This window comes from Bos indicus, chromosome 7 (genome assembly GCF_029378745.1).
Source record: "Bos indicus isolate NIAB-ARS_2022 breed Sahiwal x Tharparkar chromosome 7, NIAB-ARS_B.indTharparkar_mat_pri_1.0, whole genome shotgun sequence".
NCBI lineage: Eukaryota > Metazoa > Chordata > Mammalia > Artiodactyla > Bovidae > Bos > Bos indicus.
The window spans coordinates 101,701,924-101,725,601 of NC_091766.1; the positions used below are offsets into that span (position 1 = coordinate 101,701,924).

The 23,678-nt window shown below is 40.4% G+C and overlaps 1 protein-coding gene across 11 annotated transcripts in view; it reads left to right on the forward strand.

Moving 5' to 3' along the window:
• PAM (peptidylglycine alpha-amidating monooxygenase) overlaps positions 1 to 23,678 on the forward strand; it is a 324,625-nt gene that overhangs the window by 198,409 nt on the left and 102,538 nt on the right. For all 11 annotated transcript variants that reach the window (XM_019965490.2, XM_019965491.2, XM_019965492.2 and 8 more), the window contains exons 6-8: positions 2,506 to 2,593; positions 19,001 to 19,086; positions 21,118 to 21,201. In XM_019965490.2, the coding sequence (XP_019821049.2) occupies positions 2,506 to 2,593; positions 19,001 to 19,086; positions 21,118 to 21,201 (258 nt within the window). The remainder of the gene's footprint in view (positions 1 to 2,505; positions 2,594 to 19,000; positions 19,087 to 21,117; positions 21,202 to 23,678) is intronic.

The window sequence follows — 23,678 nt, forward strand, 5'->3', positions numbered from 1 at the left end:
ACAGATATTGATTTGTTTCTCATTATAGAAACTGAAATTAAACACATATCTAGGAAGAGTTCAGTGTGGGACAAATGAGTGGTTCTGAAAATAGTATGTCAGACAAGGAAAAAAAATTAGAAAATGGCTCGAGAAGTTGTACTTTGAATAATGTTTGCCCTTTACAAAGGACAGTGAGAAGATCCTCTTCATAAGCAGCAGCCCCGCACAAAACTCCTGGCTTTCCTTGCTAATGAAAAGCCGCAGAGACTGTGTGTTGTTGTCTTCATGATCTGTTCTCCCAGCAGGTCTCCTCTCTGTCCCTACCTGAATCTTTTGCTTCATATTTCATTTTATAAATTTAAAGAGAGCCCACTCTTCTTCCAAAAAGGTTTTTGCTTTGTTTCACAACAGTACACACACTGCATTACTATAAGAGAAAACACAGTTGGGGTCTTCTGCACAGCTCCTAAGAGCTCAGACCTTTCCCTAAAACTGTCCTGAACCTTTTCTGTGGTTCCTGCTGTCACCTCTGGTGCTTTTGTCTATCCCCATGGCTTCAGGGCTCAGTTTTTGAGTGGTTTCCAAACATGTCGTTCCCTGACCTCTTCCTTGAATAAGAGACATGTAATCCCAATCTTCTCCTGGATCATTCCACCTGAATTTTTAGCTGAGACCTCGAACTCACATATTTATGTAACAGTATAATCCTTGATAAAATGCATGTGGCCGTGTTGGTTTATTACCAGAATTTCCAGAATGACTCAGTCATAAAGAAAGCTGTTCATATAATCCACCCATAACCAAAGAATCTAAGGGGACTGGGAACCATGTCATCATCTACATTGATTCTGAAAAAGCAGAGCAGTCAGCCTCTTGTTTGACAACCCATCATAGACTGGCCTAGGGATAGATATTGAAAACAAACAAACAGTGGGAGGTAGGTTTAGTCAGACTAAAGAGTTATAGTAACGCAGAGAATGATAGAAATCATTTGACAAAAAGTAATATAAAATAACAAATTGCATCATATACCAAAATAAGTATAAGGTGAGTAGAAGACAAAGGCCAGTTATTCCCCAAGGTTTTTAAAATTTGCCTCTTTCGAAGACCGATCCCCTGGGAGAATTCTGGAAGGGAGGAAGGAAACCCTGCACTCAGCTTGAGAGTGAGCCTACGGGGGTGGAATCCCTCTTGCGTTTCTCTTGTTAATTTAGGCTTGGTGGTGGTATGATTTTCTGTGGTTCGTGTGAACTGTTGTAATTTCTAATTGCTTCTTTCCTTCCGCAGTATACTCAGTCTCCTAGGCTTGCTGCATTCTTTGGTAATAGGAAACACAGCCTCAGGTTACATCAAGTCCATCTCCCTGCTGTCCTGTCTTGGTTATCTTTTTAGATAGTGGTATGAGAAGATGTGATTTTTAGGCTTTAAATTCTTGTTTCCAGGGCAGTGAATGAAAGGCTCTGTATTTCCCATGGAAGCCGTGAGTCAGGGTGGCTCATGGTGGGCACCTTGCATTTCCTGACCAAGCACACCATGCGTGCCATCGTGCTCTCGTTGATGCAGAGCAACTCTTATTTTATAAATATGCATGTCTCAGATACACGGTTCCGCAGTAAGTGGTATTTTATTAATTTCGTAAGATAGAGAAAAAGAGCTAGAAGATGAAGCTTTGCATACACCCAAGAGTGTTTAGCATTTGTATCTGTAAAGATGACTTGAAAACTGCCCACTAGGGCAGCATTTTGAATGTGGATGAAAGGAGATAAGCCAACCCCAAAGCAGGAAAGAGCTCATGCTGGGCATGATCATACTAAATAACTTATCCCTGATTCCTCTGTGTTAGCTCTGAGCTGACTTGTTTATTTTAATGGCCTTCAACCACTGTTCTTGGGACAAGATGAGACATAGCACTGTGTCATTTTCAATACACGATGCTTTAACAAGTGCACGGTGTTCATTCTGGACATTTTTATTCTTCTGTGTTTTTGGAAAGATATACTTTGCCACTTTTCTTTTCTAGTAACTTGCTTTTCCATGCCACAATCCGGTGACTATTGTTATTTTAAGAAGGTAATAAATTTGTGTTATGAATCCTTTTCCTCGTGCTTTGACCGCTCACTGTTTCAGTGCAGTGTGTGCAGTGTTGAGTGGTCTCAGAACTTTACCAAGATCTGCAAGGAAATACACTGTGAATATGTAGCCTAGAGCTTTCATTTTGTACCCACATGATCTCTCATCACTTTAAAAGAGAGCTTTAGTAAGTGCGTGTGAGTATATCTGTAGTTTCAGCATCTTGTTTTCTCTTTTATTAACTAATAGTTTACTATCCTACTGGATTAAATTATCCATTCATGTTCATCTTAAGGAGTAAATAATGTATATAACCAGAGCATTCTATCATAAGAGCATCAAGACATCTGTATTAGACAGCTTTTCAAAATATTGAATGCTGGGGTCTCTTGTGACACTTGTACACAGAAGTAAAACTTATATTCAGGATCATGTATCATTTTCTCTTAACAGTTGACTTCAAACCCCGTGCCAGCATGGATACTGTCCATCATATGTTACTGTTTGGATGCAATATGCCAGCGTCCACTGGAAATTACTGGTAAGGGATGGATGGGGTCATAGTACAAAGGGGTGGAGAAAATGTATTTTTTGTTAGGACAAAGTGCATCTTTGCAAATATTTTACAGCTGATTAATAATTAGGCAGAATATTTCTTTTTTAGAAAAGAGTTGTTCCTTTGCATCTCACGGTTATCATGGTTTGATTTTCACAGTTGTTCATTCTGCTGTGGCACAGCCATCAGTCTTTGTCACTGACTTAATGAATATATGCTCATTGTCAGAGATAATGTGTCAAGGTGGAGACAGCTTGTAGAGAAACACTGAAACCGAGATGATGGATACCCTGATGTTTATTTTTTTAAGTTCATGATTCAACCCAAAGAGTACCATGGATCTGTTCGTTGAGTCCTCTTATCCCATTTGCTGTGCTAGTTGGCCTGTATACACCATTTAAAATGAAAACGAAAATTTTGTGTAAGTGTCTCTTCAAGCAAGTATTACCCTGCTCCAGAGATGAGGAGTCTGAAGCTCAAAGAGTCAGTGACTTGCGCAAGGTAACACGGCTGGCTGGAGTCACACCAGGACTGAACCCTGGGTTTTCTGGTTCCAAATCCAAAGTTATTTCTGTTTTACCACACTGCCTCCCATTTATTCAAGTAACTGTTGCAGTTTTAGAATCTATTTTAATCACTGTAGTGAATCTTAATATCTTGTCATGAACAATCAATAAGCATCTATTAAATGTCTGTTATATGCCAACACTGCAGCAGGTGCTGGGGGATGTTCTCAGATAAACAGATATATTTTCCACCCCCAGAAACTTACAGCATAATTGTGGTGAAATCTTCCCTTTCATTTTATCCTCTGGGAGTTCATGAAGATCAGTGATCTTTGAAAATAGCCATGCATTTTTAGCCTCATATTTTGCACCTCTAGCCGGAATCACCCTTGCGTATTTAGCAGACCAGAATGACTGGTGTGTCCTACTTTGCGTTTGGAAAGGGACCGCTCTGTGCTCCTGTCCCTGCATAGTCACGGAGACTGATAGACCTTTCTCTGCGCACCCTAATAGTCATCAGGCTGGTTCAAGGCACGCAGCAGCTGCTTTCTAGCCACTTTTATAATAAACAATTGTAATATGTGTTTGGAACTGTTAAAAGCACAGGGCAATTAGTGGAAATCTCCCTGGACCAAGTTCCATCAAAGCGTTTGTTAATAGGCTTAAGTTATTTGAGGAAAGGAGTGTATTGTAGGAAGCCGGCTCACAGGACTGGGTGTGTGGAAAAATGGAGTCAGCAAATCACAGTTAATACCCTGTGACGTCAACATTCCAGATTTTGCTCTTTAGTAAATTTTTGTAAATAAAATCCTGGGGATTAAAAGATTATTCTGTGACAGCTTTTCCTGAATCTTGTTCAGCAAATCACATATTCTGGTTTTTATGTTTTAAAAATATTTCTTGTGAAATGAGTGATATTTACCTTTGAATTAGAATTAGTGAAAATAGCTAGAGGGTATGTAAGTTTTTAAAATCTGCTTTAGCTTCACCATAATTCAAGGGAATGAGTGAAAAAATAAAATAGCACTGAAATGTTATCATGGCTTTAATTACTAAGAAAAAGTATATAAAGTGAACGAAGCCTGATTCACCATTTTCATGTTTAGGGAATATCAAAAGAAACATATTATTCTGACTCTTTTAAAATATTAATATCCTTAAATGTACTATTTCAAAATTAAGTTTATAAAATATATTTTCCAAAAGACTTCAAGGTTGGGGGAAAAAATTCAAATAAAAATGTATGTGAAAGTGAAAACAGCCATTTTGAGATAAATAATTGCTGTCGTATTTTTTTTGTTTGTTTTTTTTGCTAAAATTATTACTTGAAAGGCATCATATAGAGTAAACGTGTAATGAACTATCTAGATTCCGTTGGTAAATTATTTATTCCATGTGGGCTGGCCTTGATTTTTTCACTGTAGCAAGGGACTGACACTAGATCGTTGACAGAACTCCTCTGTGCTCTAAAATTTCATAATTCTATGAATATAAATTGCATGCAAATACTGAGTCAGATTGGAAAGGCATCATTGTCAGGAGTTGGAGACGTGACTGAGTTGTACCAGTTGACTCATCTCAAGCAGGCTGGCCACTGCGTTTTGCCATTGAGTTGCATCACTGAGTGATTAGAATTCTTAACCACATTATACCCACATGGTTTCAAATGGACTTTTAAAATCTGTCTTGCAGCCCATATTCCCTGTGAACCTCTAGGTTAGTTATAATTGACTTTCTAACCATATACAATGGACAATAATTGATGCTTTTAGCCAGCTCAAAGTGTTCATCTAGCATTTAAAAGTAGAATTTTTTTTTCACTTCATAAATGTAGGATCTGTTCAATATGCAAGCTAGGAAATGTACACTAAGTAAAACTGTTTAGTGACTCTGGCTTTCACAGTCTAGCCTTATTCTCCATTTAAAAATGAGGTAGACTTTTTATCCCCCAATATTTGGCAAAATCCATGCATCTTTTGGGCTTCCCTGGTTACTCAGATGGTAAAGAATCTGCCTGCAATGCAGGAGACCCCCGGTTTGACCCCTGAGTTGGGAAAATCCCCTGGAGAAGAGAATGGCAACCCACTCCAGTATTTTTGCCTGGAGAATCCCATGGTCAGAAGAGTCTGGCGGGCTACAGTCCGTGGGGTCGAAAAGAATCGGACGTGGCTGAGCGACTAACACTACCATTTAGCGCATTAGAGCTCACAGCTGGGCCTTTCAGTCGCTTCACAGAAACATCCCCTACACCCTACCCCTGATGCCCCTAAGGCTCAGACAGTCAGCACATATTTTGCAACTGCTTAGCTTCTTATCGTCCCACCTGAATTATAATTCTAATAACAAAAATCTATCAGTGGCAAAAGCCTTGCATTGTTTTTCTACATTGTCTGAGTCATGGAATTTATCACACTCATTTTACAGTTGCAAATCTATTCTTCAGTTGCTCCAAGATATAGACAGTACTTAAATGAAGATTCCCAAACTTTCACATATATTTTTGGTTGTGATACCAGCAGTGGTTTTTTTAAATTTTGTTTTAATTGGAGGCTAATTACTTTACAATATTGTATTGGTTTTGCCATACATCAACATGAATCTGCCACGGGTGTACACGTGTTCCCAATCCTGATCCCCCCTCCCACCTCCCTCCCCATACCATCCCTCTGGGTCATCCTGAGAGAGTCATTTCCTAGGCAGGTTGATAGGGAGTCTAAGGGTCCCCAAGGAGAGAGGGGTCTGGAATTCTCAAGGAGGAAAAAAGGACAAACTTTTTTTCTTTCTCCACATTCCTTAGGATTATATACCAATAATGTATCCTGCCTAAGGACAGTCTTTGGATTCAACCTTCTGTTATTTTAAAATGTTAATTATGGGAGTATACCTGGTCTTTACAAGGATGTATCTTGGCCTGATGACAGTGTTATCTTAAAATGTAAATTATGGGAGTAGGTCGGAGGAGGTCTTTACAACCTCCAGACATTCTTTGGATTATATAACCTCATTGTTAACACTAGCAAGCGGGTACTCTTTCTGCCCCCTTCTGATGCCTATGTCAGAAGCTTTCTCTATCTCCTTTATACTTCAATAAAACTTTATTACACAAAAGCTCTGAGCGATCAAGCCTCGTCTCTGGCCCCGGATTGAATTCTTCTCTTCCGGGGGCCAAGAATCCCGGTGTATTCGCGTGATTCAACAACAACCTTTCAATCCCAGTGGGATGATTTGGGAGAATGGCATTGAAACATGTATAATATCATGTAAGAAATGAATCACCAGTCCAGGTTCGATGCAGGATACAGGATGCTTGGGGCTGGTGCACTGGGATGATACCAGCAGTGGTTTTTGATGTGTAAGAATATCAAGAACTCATTCACACTCTGAGGAAATCATTTTGAGAATACAAAACTGTTTTATTGAAAGAAGATAAAGTGAAGAGGATATTTAATACCATGATGAGATTAAAAATCCACCTTTTAAGGCAAGACAAGGAAAATGTAAACGATTGTTTCTCTGCCCTCTGGTCTCCCCCCTCCACTCTAGTGTGCATTGTGCATCTGACTGTGTAGTAATCAGACCTCCCCAGTTGAAATTGGGATTAAAATACCTGGTCAGGGATAAAGACCAGTTTTTCTTCTCCTGGCAGCTGTCATGTGCTTTAGAAAATAACTTTCCTTTCTCAGTCCCGTCAGGGCTCACGATGACCCACAACCCACTGTATACCTGCAGACATCTTTGATGAGCTTTATGTCCAGTGCCAATATATCATTTCCCTTAAAGACAGAGATTGGTATAGAACTCATGGTCAGACAATCTGGGAGGTGCTGGGGCTATACCTAACAGAAATCCTGAAATACTTACTTACGAACCTTATCTATGTCACTAGCAATATTATTTGTGTTCCGCCTGTTTTACAAGGTAATTGTTCATTACCCTTCCAGATATGTGCCTGAGCCTCAGATAAAATTAATGATGATTAGGTGACTTGAAACCATTCATCAAATATATAGACCTGTAAGATCAATGATTGTAGTAGTGTCACTCTAGATATGGGAAGAAGCGACAAGAGAAAACTGTTTCCTGGACTGTAACAGACTAGGAAGACAGATGGGCCAGAGGCTGTCTACTGTGGGTTACAGGGTGAGCCCCAGTAATAGCACATCGAGAAAATGTTTTCAAGAAAATGTTTCCTGTTATCAAGAAAATGTTTTCCTGGTCTGGGAATGAGCATTCTGAGCATCATGGGACAAACCGGTCACAGAATGCCTTCCAAACCTTGGTGCAAATCGGGCCTGAAAAAGAAGGCCTTGTAAAATAAAGAATATTGCCCACCATCCAGTTCTACGGGAATCAAGTCATTGGCCATTGCAGTCACTCCCCTGCAGTACACCCGGAAAGGAATTCAGGGTGAAGGTCAGGATGCAGCCCCTTGTGCTCTGGGAAAACTGGCACAACTGGCCCTCAGATAGACATGGGGCGGGGTGGGGGGGGGGCGGTGGCTAGATTTTATGACTCAGTTTCTCGCATCCTCCCATACTTAGAAAAGCACGTACAGCATTAACCAAGATGTCTGTTCCTCACGACTAGCAGCAACTTGTCCTGAGTTGGGTGCTTGGTTGCACACACTCCCTGCACCAAAAGCGCATATGTACTGAGCTCCCCACCTACCGTTCCCAGACAGTTCTAGAGACTGCTTCCTGGGTTATAAACCTCAGTCTGGCTCCAAGAAAATTTTCCATTGATTTCTTAGGGTCACTACTTTTTCAACTTGTAAAAATAATTTATTTTTACTGTTTGGGAAAAATATTTTGTTCCATTTAGATTGGTTAATTTCATTAATTTAAAAATGTGTTTCTTTATTCTGTTGCATATAAAATTACATAAAGAGAAACAATGTGAAAAGGAGTGCTAGGATTGAGTCCAGCTGGAGGGGTTATAGCAAAAATTAGTGTTTACAGTGTCTTAGACCACCTTCTTTTACCTTGAGCCTTGTTAAACTGTTTAATTTCCTCATGGTTCTAAATTTCATAAAGAACTCCAGTTTTTCTATTATATTTCTTTCAGTTTTATGCATTACATTTCTCTTTATTTTATTTTAAGTTTATTTTTAATTGGAAGATAATTGCTTTACATTGTTGTATTCAGGCTTCCCTGGTGGCTCAGATGGTAAAGAATCTGCCTGCCATGCAGGAGACCTGGGTTTGATCCCTGGGTTAAGATTCCCTGGAAAAAGGAATGGTTACCCACTCTAGTATTCTTGCCTGGAGAATTCCATGGACAGAGAAGCTTGGTGGGCCACAGTCTACGGGGTTTCAAAGAGTCAGACACGACTAAGTGACTAACACTTTCACTTTTCTTTAGGGTTAGGATGAATTGAGAGAGGAACACTGAAACATGTGCATTACCATATGTAAAATAGATAGCTAATAGGAAGTTGCTGATAACACAGGGAGTTCAGCCTGGTGCTCTGTGACACCCTAGAGGGGTGGGATGGGGGGAGAGGTGGAAGGGAGGTTCAAAGAGGGAGGGGACAAATGTATATTTATGGCTGATTCACACTGTTGTATGGTGGATTCCCTGTGATTCGTTTTTTTTGTTGATACCCAAAACATCAAGTTCAGATTTTGTCTCTTCTGTTTGTTAGCTAGGATTTCCCCCTGTTTTTACGCTAGTGTTTTATTTTCACTGCCAGCAAGTTGGCAAATAGGTATGTGTGTAAGAGAGTAAACATCTTCCCCCTGAAATTATGAAGTCATAATTCACCCCCAGTCTTCAGGCAGCACTTTTAATATGAAGGCGAAGAGCCATTCTGATGATGTTTCACTGTGGTGCTGCCCTCCTTTGCTCTCTGTAATTGCCTCTTTCTACTGTTCATTAAAATATATTTACAGTTGTATTAAGTTTACGTGAAAACAGTAGACACAGCATGAAGCAGTTTTCATTATGTAGTCATTTTAATTTTGAATTTTTTTTTCTCTTCTGCACATATTCCAGTCTTTTGTGTCTCATTCCAAATTAGCAGCTCACACTGGTAATGTGCCTAGTTAATTATATGCATGTGCATTTAAATTGCATACATTGATGTGAACCTTTTAATATACTGTGGGGTGGTCCCTTTATAGTTAGGGTGGGCCTGGTGCTCAGTTGTAAATTAACATACCTCCTGAGGATGCACATAACCAGCTGATGGAAAAGCAGCCGCTCTGCTGGCCCATGGCAGGAAGGCAGCAGTACCTGTCAGAGGGAACTCTCATCCCTTCCTTCCTAGACTTTTAAAGGAGGGGACAGCTGCATCTAGGGACCAAGGGGGAGTAATGGCACCAGGATTGGAGCAAGCAGAGCAAGAGCTCGATTTGCTGGCTTGAGTCAAAGTGTAGCAGTTTGTACTTGCAGGCTTAAGTCAAAGTGTAGCGGTTCCAAGTTCCCCAGATTTTTTGGCTGATTTGGAGCCATAACTGAGCAGACTGTCTGGAGCTTTTCAGTTCAGTTCAGTCGCTCAGTTGTGTCTAACTCTTTGCGACCCCATGAATTGCAGCGCGCCAGCCCTCCCTGTCCATCACCAACTCCCGGAGTTCACCCAAGCTTATGCCCATCAAGTCCATGATGCCATCCAGCCATCTCATCCTCTCTCATCCCCTTCTCCTCCTGCCCCTAATCCCTCCCAGCATCAGTCTTTTCCAAGGAGTCAACTCTTCGCATAAGGTGGCCAAAGTACTGGAGTTTCAGCTTTAGCATCAGTCCTTCCAAAGAACACCCAGGGCTGATCTCCTTTAGAATGGACTGGTTGGATGTCCTTGCAGTCCAAGGGACTCTCAAGAGTCTTCTCCAACACCACAGTTCAAAAGCTTCAATTCTTCAGCGCTCAGCTTTCTTCACAGTCCAACTTTCACATCCAAACATGACCACTGGAAAAAACCATAGCCTTGACTAGACAGATCTTTCTTGTCAAAGTAATGTCTCTGCTTTTGAATATGCTATCTAGGTTGGTCATAACTTTTCTTCCAAGGAGTCTGGGGCTTTTAGAGGTCAGTAAATGAAAATGAGGTCAGAAAATGAGGTGCTGAAAACTAGGTAGTTTAGATATTAAAAGATGTATTCCCACTCTCCATGAAAATATGGTAAATTTTAGATCTTGGAAATTCTATGTATCTGGATTGCCATCTAGTCAAAGCCATGGTTTTTCCAGGAGTCATGTATGGATGTGTGAGTTGGACTGTAAAGAAAGCTGAGCACTGAAGAATGGATGCTTTCGAACTGTGGTGTTGGAGAAGACTCTTGAGAGTCCCTTGGACAGAAAGGAGATCCAACCTGTCCATCCTAAAGGAAGTCAGTCCGGAATATTCATTGGACAGATTGATGCTGAAGCTGAAACTCCAGTACTTTGGCCACCTGATGTGAAGAGCTGACTCAATTGAAAAGACCCTGGTGCTGGGAAAGATTGAATGGGTGAGGAGAAGGGGATGACAAAGGATGAGATGGTTGGATGGCGTCACCGACTCAATGGACATGAGTTGGAGTAAGCTCTGGGAGTTCATGATGGACAGGGAAGCCTGGCATGCTGCAGTCCATGGGGTCGCAAAGAGTTGGACCCCATGACTGAGCAACTGAACTGAACTGATTCAATGAATACATTTCTTTATTCTATTTTTACTCTAATAGTCATTTAAAAAAATAATAAGTGGTTAGCTACATGAGTTTCATACTTTGAAAATCATAATGTTTTCTTCATATTATTATTTTGGCATTTAGAATAATTTTGGAGCATGTTCTGTTTGTAATGTGAGGTTGTATCGTCATACACTTTCTGTTCTGCTGAGCACAGGGCTGGCGTGCTGCAGTAATCCATGGGGTCGCAAAGACCCGGACATGACTGAGCAACTGAACTGAATTCAACTGAGCCCAGGACTTAGGGCTCAAGACAGTTTGTGATTGCAGATCCCAAGTGTGTTCACAATATTGGGCTATTAAAGTAAATGGGCTTCTTCTGCATTGTGCCTTGTACTTTGACATGATCATCTATGTTGAATTAAAATGATTGTTTTCAGTCTTAGGAATTAACATTGGATTTGAAAACTCTTTCTAATGACGCTTATGACCAGCTACACTTTACAAATCTAAGGATGTTTCTACAGGTTGTTGAATCTTTTTTGGAAAGAAGAATTCTGGCTGGTTAAATGAGGCTGTTTCCAACTGTTCTAACTTGGACTCATTCTCAAGCTGAAGCGGCAGTGCTTTACCATCCTATGAAGCTTTAGCTTAAATTCCTTTCAACTGCTTCTATTTATTAACCACCTGCTGTGTTTTTTTTTAATGCCACTATCTCCACAGGGTTACAGATGCTGATGAGGGGAGAAAGAAAAGTAGCTAAAACACAAATACACATATAGAGAAGCCTATATGTGAGACACCCTGCTTGGTTACTCATTTAAATGACTGGTTTCTTTTTTAGGGGGATGTTACTTCCCAGATAAGTATGCAGCTTCGTTGCCTCCCTTATGATGATAATGATTTTTGGTTGAGAGTGGTATTTGCATGTGCTGACATTAGGCACCCTCTCCACACCCTGGCTACCTGTCATCTAGAGGCTATACGGCAAGAGTCTCCAGGTGTCTCTTGCAGCCCCTCTTTGTTTCTTCTGCCATAGTGAAGCTTTTAAAGTTTAACATACATAATATATTGTCAGTATAAATAAAAATAACAATCTTCAAAGTCTGTGCCATCCTTGTTCTAAGCACTATAAAATGTGTCTTTGATTGTAGCAGCAAAGTTAGACATAAATTGCTGCTGCTGCTGCTGCTGCTAAGTCACTTCAGTCGTGTCCGACTCTGTGCGACCCCATAGACGGCAGCCCACCAGGCTCCCCCATCCCTGGGATTCTCCAGGCAAGAACACTGGAGCAGGTTGCCATTTCCTTCTCCAATGCATGAAAGTGAAAAGTGAAAGTGAAGTCGCTCTGTCGTGTCCAGCTCTTCGCGACCTCATGGACTGCAGCCTACCAGGCTCCTCCGTCCATGGGATTTTCCAGGCAAGAGTACTGGAGTGGGTTGCCATTGCCTTCTCCAGACATAAGTTAGTGCTAAGCTAAAATTAATTGTATCCATTTTCTTTTTCTACTTTAAGATTGTAATAGATTCATGTTATATTGCATGTCCGAATAGTATAAAGAATCTTCATTAAAATATAGTTGGCATCTTGCTCTAAGTTCTAGTCACCAATGATCATATTCCTCGGCTACCTTTTAGGTGCCTGTATTAGAGGTGTTGATAGGAGTTCCTTAGCAACTGGTCACTTCTTAGTGGACTAGTATCAGTTTTAATAAAATGGAATGGCATGGTTGTAACCATCTTGATAGTTTCAACAGAAACTAACATTACGTGGTTTTAAACATTATTATGTTTTCACAAGATGATTCTTTATGGTCACTAGGATAGCAGTGTTATGTTGTTGTTCAGACGCTCAGTTGTCTGACTCTTTGCGACCCCATGGCCTGCAGCACGCCAGGCTTCCTTGTCTTTCACTATCTCCTGGAGCTTGCTCAAATTCATGTCCATTGAGTCAGTGATGTCTTCCAACCATCTCATCCTCTGTCATCCCCTTCTCCTCCTGCCCTCAATCTTTCCCAACATCAGGGTCTTTTCCAATGAGTCAGCTACTTCGGCTCTCCATCAGGTAGCCAAAGTATTGGAGCTTCAGCCGCAACATCAGTCCCTCCAATGGAAACTCAGGATTGATTTTCTTCAGGATAGACTGGTTCAATCTCCTTGCAGTCCAAGGGACTCTCAAGTGTCTTCTCCAACACCACAGTTCAAAAGCATCAATTCTTTGGTGCTCAGCCTTCTTTATGGTCCAACTCTCACATCCATACATGACTCCTAGAAAAAACCGTAGCTTTGACTAGACAGACCTTTGTTGGCAGAGTAATGTCTCTGCTTTTAATATGCTATTTAGGTTTGTTATAGCTTTTCTTCCAAGGAGCAAGCATCTTTTAATTTCATGGCTGCAGTCACCATCTGCAGTGATTTTGGAGTCCAAGAAAATAAAACACAGTACAGTAACATTTAATATAGAGCTGTAACTTTGAAATCAGAGCATCTTGGGTACAAATCTCAATTCTACTACTTGCTAGATGTAATAAACAATGGTCTGTTTTCTCATCTATAAAATGGGGCTACTAATCCTGTCTGCTTGGGCCAGCAGGAAGAGTAAGGGAGGGGGTGTAAGTAATATGGTTGGTTCAGTGCCTGGCACATAAAAGTACTTAAAAAGTGGTAACTATTATCTTTATTCATTTACTAATATGATATTTGTTAACCACTCAACTATGTATCAAGGGCATTCTTAGGCACTGAGAATTTGGTGTGAACAAAACACTTACACTTCTGCTGTTGTAGACTGCCTCTCTGATCTGATGATGGAGAGGGGTAGTGTCAGAGTGGGGAGTGACGGTGATGCCTGGATATTATGGTGCTGTTTTTCAGACTGGTTCCTTTTAAATATCGCTTCTATTTAGCTTTTGCATTAAAATAAAAGTGTTAGTTGCTCAGTTGTGTCCAACTCTTTGCAACCCCATGGACCATAGCCTGCCAGGCTCCTCTGTCCATTGGATTCTCCAGGCAAGAATACTGGTTCTCTGTCCACGGAATTCTCTAGGCAAGAGTACTGGAGTGGGTTGCCATTTCCTTCTCCAGGGGGTCTTCCCGTCCAAGGGTTGAATCCAGGTCTCCCTATTGCAGGCGGACTCTTTACCTTCTGAGAGTTATCCTTCCTATTGGGCTTCCCAGGTGGCACTAGTGGTAAAGAACCCACCTGCCAGTGCAGGATAGGTAAGAGACTCCGGTTCAATCCCTGGGTCAGGAAGATCCCCCAGAGGAGGGCATGGCAACCCATTCCAGTAATCTTGCCTGGAGAATCCCATAGACAGAGGAGCCCTTGGGCTACAGTCCATAGGGTCACAAACAATCAGACACAATGAGCAGGCATGCAGGCATCCTTCTAATTACTATGTTAATGTATACCCTGCATTACCATCTGAGCCACCTGAGGAATTCCCATTGATGTATACCCATTGCACTAAAATTCACATAGGATTTGTCTAAATTGGGAAATGTGTGCTGTAGGTTTATAAAGCAGTTGATGAAATTGAATTCCTGATTCATGCTGGATGCAGTTTTGAAAAGTAAGGGCATACCATATATGTCATTGATTTTATAAGTGTTTCTTAAAGAAGCTTTCTAACTTTGGATTAATTTTCCTGTGATTCTCTTTAATACTTAATACATTAAAATTGAAATTGAAGACCATACAGACTTAACTTTAGGGCATGACAATTTTGTTAAAAAAATTTTTTTCAGACAAAGGTAGAAATGATTTATCAGTTCTGATTTTCCCTAAATAACCGTGGATTTTAACTAGCGTTTAACAGATAGAACCAGAGGAGTACTTTAACAGTCATTTGTGCTTTATTTGTATAATTCAAGATGCCAGGCTAGCACATTTTAGAGCTTGGCATAGTCTGGAAATATTCATGCCATCTAAATGGTTTCCCCATGGATTAGAGGTGAAAAAGTTCTACAGCAAAGATCCAGGAATCCAGAATAGTTTTATTTTCAAATGTTAATTCTTATCATTTTTGCTATGAATACTAAAAAACCACTAGGGAGCTATGAGAATCTTTTCACAATTAATTGGTCTAATCTAGAGGAGCCTTTAGGAGAAGCCCCTAGAATTATAAGAATAAGAAACCTGGTCAATGAGGCCTGAAATTACAACAGCCATTGATCAAGGGTTACATTGCTTCCTAGCCTTAATACCTTTCTTCTTCTTAATAAGAATCGTAAAAATTCTCACTATTTTTATAGGACCCTTTTTGGAAAGTCTGCATATGCAATACTATCTTTATCTTGGTCATTTGATTAATATGTAGAGAAAGTTTGATAACTGTTTTCCATTTAAAATGAGAAACATAAATTTGACCATGAAGAGGTGCAGAGTTTATCCAAACATTCTTTGTTACTCTTTTATGTTATCCGTTGTAGGACTCATTTCTCTTGGCCTCTTGTTTTTCCTCTTCACTTAGTCCTCTCACACATTAAGTTTTAGAATGAATTTCACTATCCCCGAGCCCTCCAGTGAGACATTATTTACTCAACCTTGAATCATATATAATTTTTAAAAAATCATAAAACAGGATTTTAAACTCAAAGTTTGCTTTTGAAGCTCTTCTTTTACTAGATCTGAAAAGACCATAAAATATAAAATCATCATCGTTTTGCAAACAAGTCAGAAGAACTTATTTTATCTAAAATTGATGTCAGAATTACATACTCAAATTGCAACTTAGTTCAGGTTATAGTAATTATCAAAGCTGATCTTCATATAATACCATGAAGTCTCTGCGTGTAAGTCAGTCTCATAACTAGAGATATAAAGGAGGGTGACAGACAGAGCTTTGAGTCATGATGTGGCTGTGTGACCTTTTTATAGTTACTTAAACCACTTCATGGGAAATAGATGGGGAAACAGTGGAAACAGTGTCAGACTTTATTTTTCTGGGCTCCAAAATCACTACAGATGGTGACTGCAGCCATGAAATTAAAAGACGCTTACTCCTTGGAAGGAAAGTTATGACCAACCTAGATAGCATATTCAAAAGCAGAGACATTACTTTGCCAACAAAGGTTCGTCTAGTCAAAGCTATGGTTTTTCCTGTGGTCATGTATGGATGTGAGAGTTGGACTGTGAAGAAGGCTGAGCGCTGAAGAATTGATGCTTTTGAACTGTGGTGTTGGAGAAGACTCTTGAGAGTCCCTTGGACTGCAAGGAGATCCAACCAGTCCATTCTGAAGGAGATCAGCCCTGGGATTTCTTTGGAAGGAATGATGCTAAAGCTGAAGCTCTAGTACTTTGGCCACCTCATGCGAAGAGTTGAGTCATTGGAAAAGACTCTGATGCTGGGAGGGATTGGGGGCAGGAGGAGAAGGGCACGACAGAGGATGAGATGGCTGGATGGCATCACTGACTCGATGGACGTGAGTCTCAGTGAACTCCGGAAGTTGGTGATGGACAGGGAGGCCTGGCGTGCTGCGATTCATGGGGTTGCAAAGAGTCAGACACGACTGAGCAACTGATCTGATCTGATCTGAGACTCTCTGAGCTTATTCAGCTGTAATGTATAACCTACCTGGAATGTTCTTGTGAGAGTATGAGCTGCTTGGTACAAAATACCAGGCAGATGATAATTCACAATTTTTTTTTCATATTTTAGTTAACTTTTCAACTAAAGATTTTTTAAATATTGTACTTGACAATACAATAAAACTTAGGCCAGTTCAATTATCTATGTGTTTGTATATAAAAAGTTAAAAATTGACTTAGAAGTGAACTTGTCCAGACATTTTGTGAATATTTACTAAATGCCTTGCAGGGCTGCAGGTGCTGGGAGTACACGGTAACAGAGAGGAGCAAAACCTCAAAGTCTACACAGTCTAGTTGGAGAGGAGATAAGTAAGCTGATACTTAGGAGACCTGCTCTCCTTAAAGAATGCAAGTTGGCGGGATTCACATCAGAGGAAGTGTCCTTGAGAAGGAATAGTTTAATTGAATCTTGAATAAGAAAATGAGTACAAGATTATCAGGCAGAGAGTTGGGGAAGGGGTTTTCCCAGAAGAGAGAACAGTCGGGGAGAGAGATTAGAGACTGGCAGAAACTTGGCATGACTGAAAAGGGTTTGTTTTTTATTTTCTGGTGATATAATAAGGGCCCAGATCATAAAAACCTCCTGTGTTATGCTACAATGTTTAATTTTTATTTTGGTGTTATTTTGGGGAAGCATGTGAAAGAATTTATGCCAGCAAATGACTTTAATCAAACACATAGCTTAGAAAACTTTGACTTCTCTTAGAAAACTTTACTAAACCAGTGTTTTCTGGTATATTTCATTCTAGTTCTTTCTAGTTGTACACTGACTTGACTTTCATATCAGAGGAAACAATTATCTTGTTTAACCTGAGACTGGCATCACATGGATGTTAGGCACTTGCATATTTATGACCTTTCTTGAAAGCTGTGAAAATCGCCATGCAGATCTTCAAACTTTAGTAGCTCCCAGCAGTGAAATACCAAGTACACCACATCTGACAATCTCATTTCTTAATATATTGTAGCGTGAGGCCATGGAGGGAAATTCTGCTCTTGGGTACCATCCAACACGCCAAGCCTTTTAGCACAGTTGGCACAAGGCTGTCACAGACACTTGTTCCAATGCACGTCCCACGCGGTGAGGCTGCTTCATCATAAGTATATTGTTCTTGACAGTGAACAGTAAGAAACCACTGGTGGACGTGTTTTACACTGCTCGTCACCCAGTTTCTTTCTGCAGCCTGATTTAGAGATGCAAGAACGTTTGCTCAACGTAGCCTTATGGAGGCCTCCTGGTTCTGTGGCCTTGATTGAGACAAGTAACAGTAGTTTGTCTGCACGTCCTGCCTGTCGTCTGCCCCCACTTCTGGCTGTAAGCAGGAAGCATGTTAGGAATCTCAGCCACTGAGGATGGCGTGAGTGTTCTCTGGGATTCTAGGCTTAGTTTCTAACCTGTTTAGAAAACCTTCACTTCCCTTCCAGGCCATAGGCAGTGCAGTTTTTCTCCTGTGTGAGCCAGCCTCCCAGCCAAGAAGCGGTCTTTTTCCTCGTCCTTGTCCTTGACAGTCCTCGGATCTGCCTAAATTCCTGACTCTGACCTTGCTTGGTGCTGGTTTCTCAAGACACAAATCTATAAAAGCAACATCAAAGTATCACGTAACAGTGTTTTGAGCAAGTCAAATTATATAACAGAACCAACAAAGAGGTGTCGTGTCATGGGGAAAAAATGTGTGGTTTGGAGTCAGACAGCCTGCCATTTGTGAAATTGGATCTCCCAGATAGATACTAACGTGCTGGTCGCTGCGCTGGGGGTCTTACACGCGTCACCGCCACAGCGCATCAGGGAGGTTTTCACGCAGAAACCGGGCCTTGAGGGCGGATGCGCGTGTCCCGGGTACGTGCCTTTTACCGGGAGGTTGTGGGGTTCAGCTCCAGATATGTCTTTCTGCCTGTGCTTCTTTGACCATGCAACGCTGTCTCTCAACAGTGTCTTGAGATAAAATGAATGTTTTATTAAATAATGCATTACCCTGGTGTAGTGCTTTGAGGTTTATGAAGTGCTTTCATTTATGTATCATTTGATTTACAGAACAATTCTGGGGTAAGTATAACGATCCCTGTTTCACAAGACAGAAAACTGAGAATCTGTAAGGTTAAGTGATTTGAAGCAATTTATAAATGGCAAAACCAGTATTCATAAACTTTGGAAAAAGCCACAAGAACTCTGTCAGTGGGATGTACTTGCATTGTTCCCCCTGCTAAGGGTGGACATTGTGTCCTGTTGGTTACTGTGGCCAAAGGCCTATTAATTACACTGATCCCCAAATGGGAAGTGCGTATGTTGCTTTAGTCCAGTTCCAGATTTCCACTGTGCTAACTTTGGTTTACACACTCTTCATGTAATGCTTACTTTTCTACCTGAGTACGTAGAGTACATTCCAAGGGTGGACATACTGAATATATTTATCTGCCTCACAGGATTGTTTCATATTGGTCGACTAACAAACAAATTTCCCTTTATATGTGTTTGTTTTCACATATAAAACTGTTCTTTGCTCCAGTCTTCATTACGATCTTAAAGCTGATATGGCTATAATGATGGTGTATTGATGGTGTATAATGATGCTGTATTGGACTTTTCTTGACCTCAGTTTCAAATACCTTCCCCTCCCTGCCCCTCCCATGGGGAGAGATCTATGCATTTTAGTAGTTGAGTCTTTACTTACAGTTACTTTATTTTCTTCTTCAGGTTTTGTGATGAAGGCACCTGTACAGATAAAGCCAATATTCTCTATGCCTGGGCAAGAAATGCTCCCCCAACGAGACTCCCCAAAGGTATACCTGAGGCCTCTTGGATAGTCTTATATTAAGCTGCTTAGTTTTTGATTCCAAAGTAATTTTTATTATATGTTCCTTCCAACAGCTGTTGGCCATGTTCTAGGTTGTAATTTCACACTAAAAAAGTACCCTTACTACCTGCTTTGTATTGAATAGGTTTCATTTAGGTAGTTATTCTTCCTCTGCCTCTCTTTGGTAAGTAATTTGCTCACACGACAGTTTAGATAGAATTAGAAAATTGCTGAGTATACCTCAAATCACCTTTGGCCTGAGGCACATTGGTTCTTGACAGCAGGAGCATTCCACAAGCCAAGAGAGCCAGGAATTAAGTAAATCGCCATTTCAGCAAACAGATTTTTTTTTCTTTAATAGTTCTGGAGCCTGGCTATTTAATGTGATGCCAAACCTCAGCTGGCTCTCTGAGTTCCCCTCTAAACTGTTCGTAGCTTCCAAGATGTGAGAGAATGACCAGAGTCCCCTTTATTACTGGGATCTCTCTTAGGATCAGAGTGAACGTGCGGTCCTGATACCAGAAGGACTGCCATGGTTCAGGGATGGAGGGGTGGCATCTTGCAGTGCCTCCCTAACTGCTGCCTGCACTAATTTTTAAATTTTTTAATCTTTTTAGACAGCTTTAAAAGTTACCTTGTATTTATAGTTAGTACAAAATATTGCCTGAATTCCTCATGTCATGTAAGACTTGAGCCTTGAGCCTCTCTGGAGCCCTACATTTTGATGTCTGTTTTGCTTTACTTCAAATGAGTGCTAGAATCTTCTCTAGTGTTTTTTCAGGCTGCTGCTGCTACTGCTAAGTCGCTTCAGTTGTGTCTGACTCTGTGCGACCCCATAGACGGCAGCCCACCAGGCTCCCCCATCCCTGGGATTCTCCAGGCAAGAATACTGGAGTGGGTTGCCATTTCCCTCTCCAATGCATGAAAGTGAAAAGTGAAAGTGAAGTCGCTCAGTCGTGTCCGACTCTTAGCGACCCCATGGACTGCAGCCCACTAGGCTCCTCTGTCCATGGGATTTTCCAGGCAAGAGTACTGGAGTGGGGTGCCATTGCCTTCTCTGTTTTCCAGGCAGCCACTACCAAACAAGTTCAGAAACTAACAGGAAGGTTTGTCATAGATTTGTTGATGTTTTTAAGATACATTAGCAGAGAAGGTAAGACATTTTTTTCTCCATCTGTAAATATTTTCTCTGCCGAGTTTTTTTTTTTTTTTTTTTTTTAGCTTACTAGCAAACTCTGCTAGTAAGACTCTTAGGAACCCTTCAGATTCCAATAATTTATTGACATTGTAATCTAGTAAGTAGTTGGTTTCTTCAGTGGTATTTTTGCAGATATCTGTTTTCACATGGGAAAAAAAAAACAATTCCCCTGAGATGATCTTAAGTCTAATTTCCTATATTCAATCAAAGTAAAAATGGATATGTAAGTAAGTGAAAGTCGCTCAGTCCTGTCCAACTCTTTGTGACCCCATGGATGTAGCCCACCAGGCTTCTCTGTCCTTGGAATTCTCCAGGCCAAAACACTGGAGTGGGTAGCTGTTCCCTTCTCTAGGGGGTCTTCCCAACCTAGGAATCGAACTGGGGTCTCCTGCATTGCAGTCTGTTTCTTTACCGGCTGAGCTACCAGGGAAGCCCAAAAATGGATACAAGTATACACAAAACAAAGTGAAAGCATAGGTTTATGTGTGTCTGTTATGTAATCAACAAGGACAGAATTTCATTTTCTTTACTTTGTTCTGTTTCTTGAAAAATGAATGAGTTGTCCTCTTAAAGTATAGTGATTACTCTAGTTCTGAAGTAGAGACTACAAATAGAATTCCATCAAAGTTTTGAGGAGAAATAATAGGTTATATCAGAGATTTTCATTGAACAGCCAGTTTATTGTTATTTTAATATAATTGCATATGTTACATACTATTTTCTTTCCATTTGGATTTCATAGATCAGCAACCTTTGATTAGCTCTATTTTAGAGTTCCATTTCTAAAATACGAGTTTGTCTTCTTTTGAAAATCTTCAGGTGTTGGATTCAGAGTTGGAGGAGAGACTGGAAGCAAATACTTTGTACTCCAAGTACACTATGGGGATATTAGTGCTTTTAGAGGTAAGTTTTGAAATGTTGAAACTAAGCTCAACTTTCATTACTATATTGTTTAAACTATATGCACTAACTATTACCTATGTAATAAAATGAAGAATTAACTATACCCGCTGCCCAATAGGAAACAGCTGCTTGTGTGTCCTGGAATTTGGGACTATTGAAGTGAAAAGTGTTAGTCAGTCACTCAGTCGTGTTTGACTCTTTGCCGCCCCGTGGACTGGGGACCTCCAGGCTGGAATAGTGGAGTGGGTTGCCATTTCCTTCTCCAGGGGATCTTCCCAACCCAGGTCTCCTGCATTGCAGGCAGAGTCTTTACCATTTGAGCCACCAGACATGAGTTTTCTTTTGAAAGTTACAGTCTCTTACACACATTTTCTCTTATTCATCCTACTGTGCTTTCTCTTACGCTAACTTTAGGGTTCTCTTCCTTTACAGAGTATTTATCTTATCCACTGTCTCCTATTAAGAGGTTCCATCTAAGCAGCAGCATCAGAACGAATAGAGACTAGTAATTAATTTCTCTTCCTAGAAGCAAATCACTGGAGAGTCGCTGGGTTTCGTGATGGCAGGGAAGTTCTCCGACACACGGGTTCACGTCAGTGCTGTCTGTAATCCACACTTGCCTCTTATCTGTTGTCAACTGAGCTGATGTTCAGACCCCTCCCCCTCCACAGAGGCTTCTGAATATTGCCTGGGACTCTTGTTGGCCTACCCGTATGACTAGGCACTTTGCTGAAGTGCTCCTTTTCTTACTATAGAATCTTTAACATGAGGATGGGGCCCTGTTGCCAAGGCACCCAAGACTGTAATTATCACTCCTTCTGCTGCATTTAATCAGCTCCAGCTGCATTCCAGGTTCACACTTTGGTGTTCACAGGAGTACAAACATTAAGCAGTCTTCTGGGCACGTGAGCCTTCCCCTTTGCTTTGCTGACATACGTGTTTTCTCGAGTTCTCTAATTCAACACTGTATTTCTACTAACTAACCTAATACATTCTGCTCTGTAGATACATTAGCTTTCTATCCATCAACGAAGTGTAGAAGCACATGTCCATCTCTGCCTGTGAAACATCCCCAGGGCCTTTGCTGAGCGAGCACCCCGTGGTGAGGGTGTCCACAGGTTCTCAGCATCAGGGCTGGGACAATAAATACAGTCTTCCTCTGGAAAAGGATCTATATGCTTCAGTTAAAATTTTTAGAAAGAATAAATTTATATAATAAGAAAATTATAATAAGTATTGCCATCAGATGTATTATCGATTAAACAAGCTCCTATGAGCCAGCTCAGGAGCCTAACTTCCAGGTAAAACCTGTTTTATATTTAAAGTATGCTGTGAGTTGTATATAAATAGCTTTCCATTTTTGGAACAGAACCTAAAATCTTAAGTTGTTAATTATAGCACTGAGACAAGGTTTTGTTGAAAACAGAGGAATAAATAATGTTCGTGTTTGAGGAACAAAGACACAAATTATCTGCTCTGAAATTTGCCATGTGGGTATCGGGGGAACAGGCTGATTCTAAGACTGCTGACTTCCAAAGCATTGACAAGACTATTATTTTCCCAAAGAAATGGGGAAGGCTTTCCCCAGTCACCACAACTAAAATAGCTGGTCATACCCCACAGCCTCCAACCCCCAAATCTATCCTCTATAGAACCCTAGACTTCAACCTAATTCCTCCTAGCTTCGTAGTACTTCCTTACAGATACTGCACTGATACCCCCAGGGCAAAGGGAAAATACATCATATACTAGTTTTCAAAACATACTACTGTAATAATTTAACTTATTACTGATGAAGAATTAATTTCGTTTTGTAATTTATGTTTAATTTGGGGTCATGAAAAAGTACTGATGTTTAATTTATAAATATATCATCTTTATTTACTATAAGGGACTGGAAACTTTTATACTAGTTTTTCATTTTTCATTTTTCTGAGAAACGTTTTTCAAAGAGATAGTACATATAAGGGAGGAAGATTGATCCTATAACTTACAGATCTTATAATAATGTAATAGAAATGTAAACCCAAAATGTCACCCATGTAATTCATTCAGTAGCACAGATACCATCTTGTGCCTTAAGCTATACATGGATGGCTTAGAATAGGAAGTAAACAACATGAGAAGATCAAATCGCACTGAAACAACACGGGGGCATTTTGCATTTATACTTAATTGAGTATGAGTGGAGATTGAATTATAAAACCCAGGGCTGCCAGGGTTTAGATGAATATGCTACAGTTCGGGGAGCTCTGTGAATTAGTGCAGTGTTTTGGAAGGCAGCTTTATCATATTATATACATTTTATATAAAACATTAAAATCTCGCTCTAGGCTTCTGTCCTCAACTAAAGGAAGGGTTTTGTTGGAATTTTTTAGTTTTGTTTTCTAAGGAGCTACCTACCCACAGTTATTTATATACCATTATCTAGTGATATGAAAACCTGGAAAGTTAACGAAAGTCCCTTAATAGGGGAC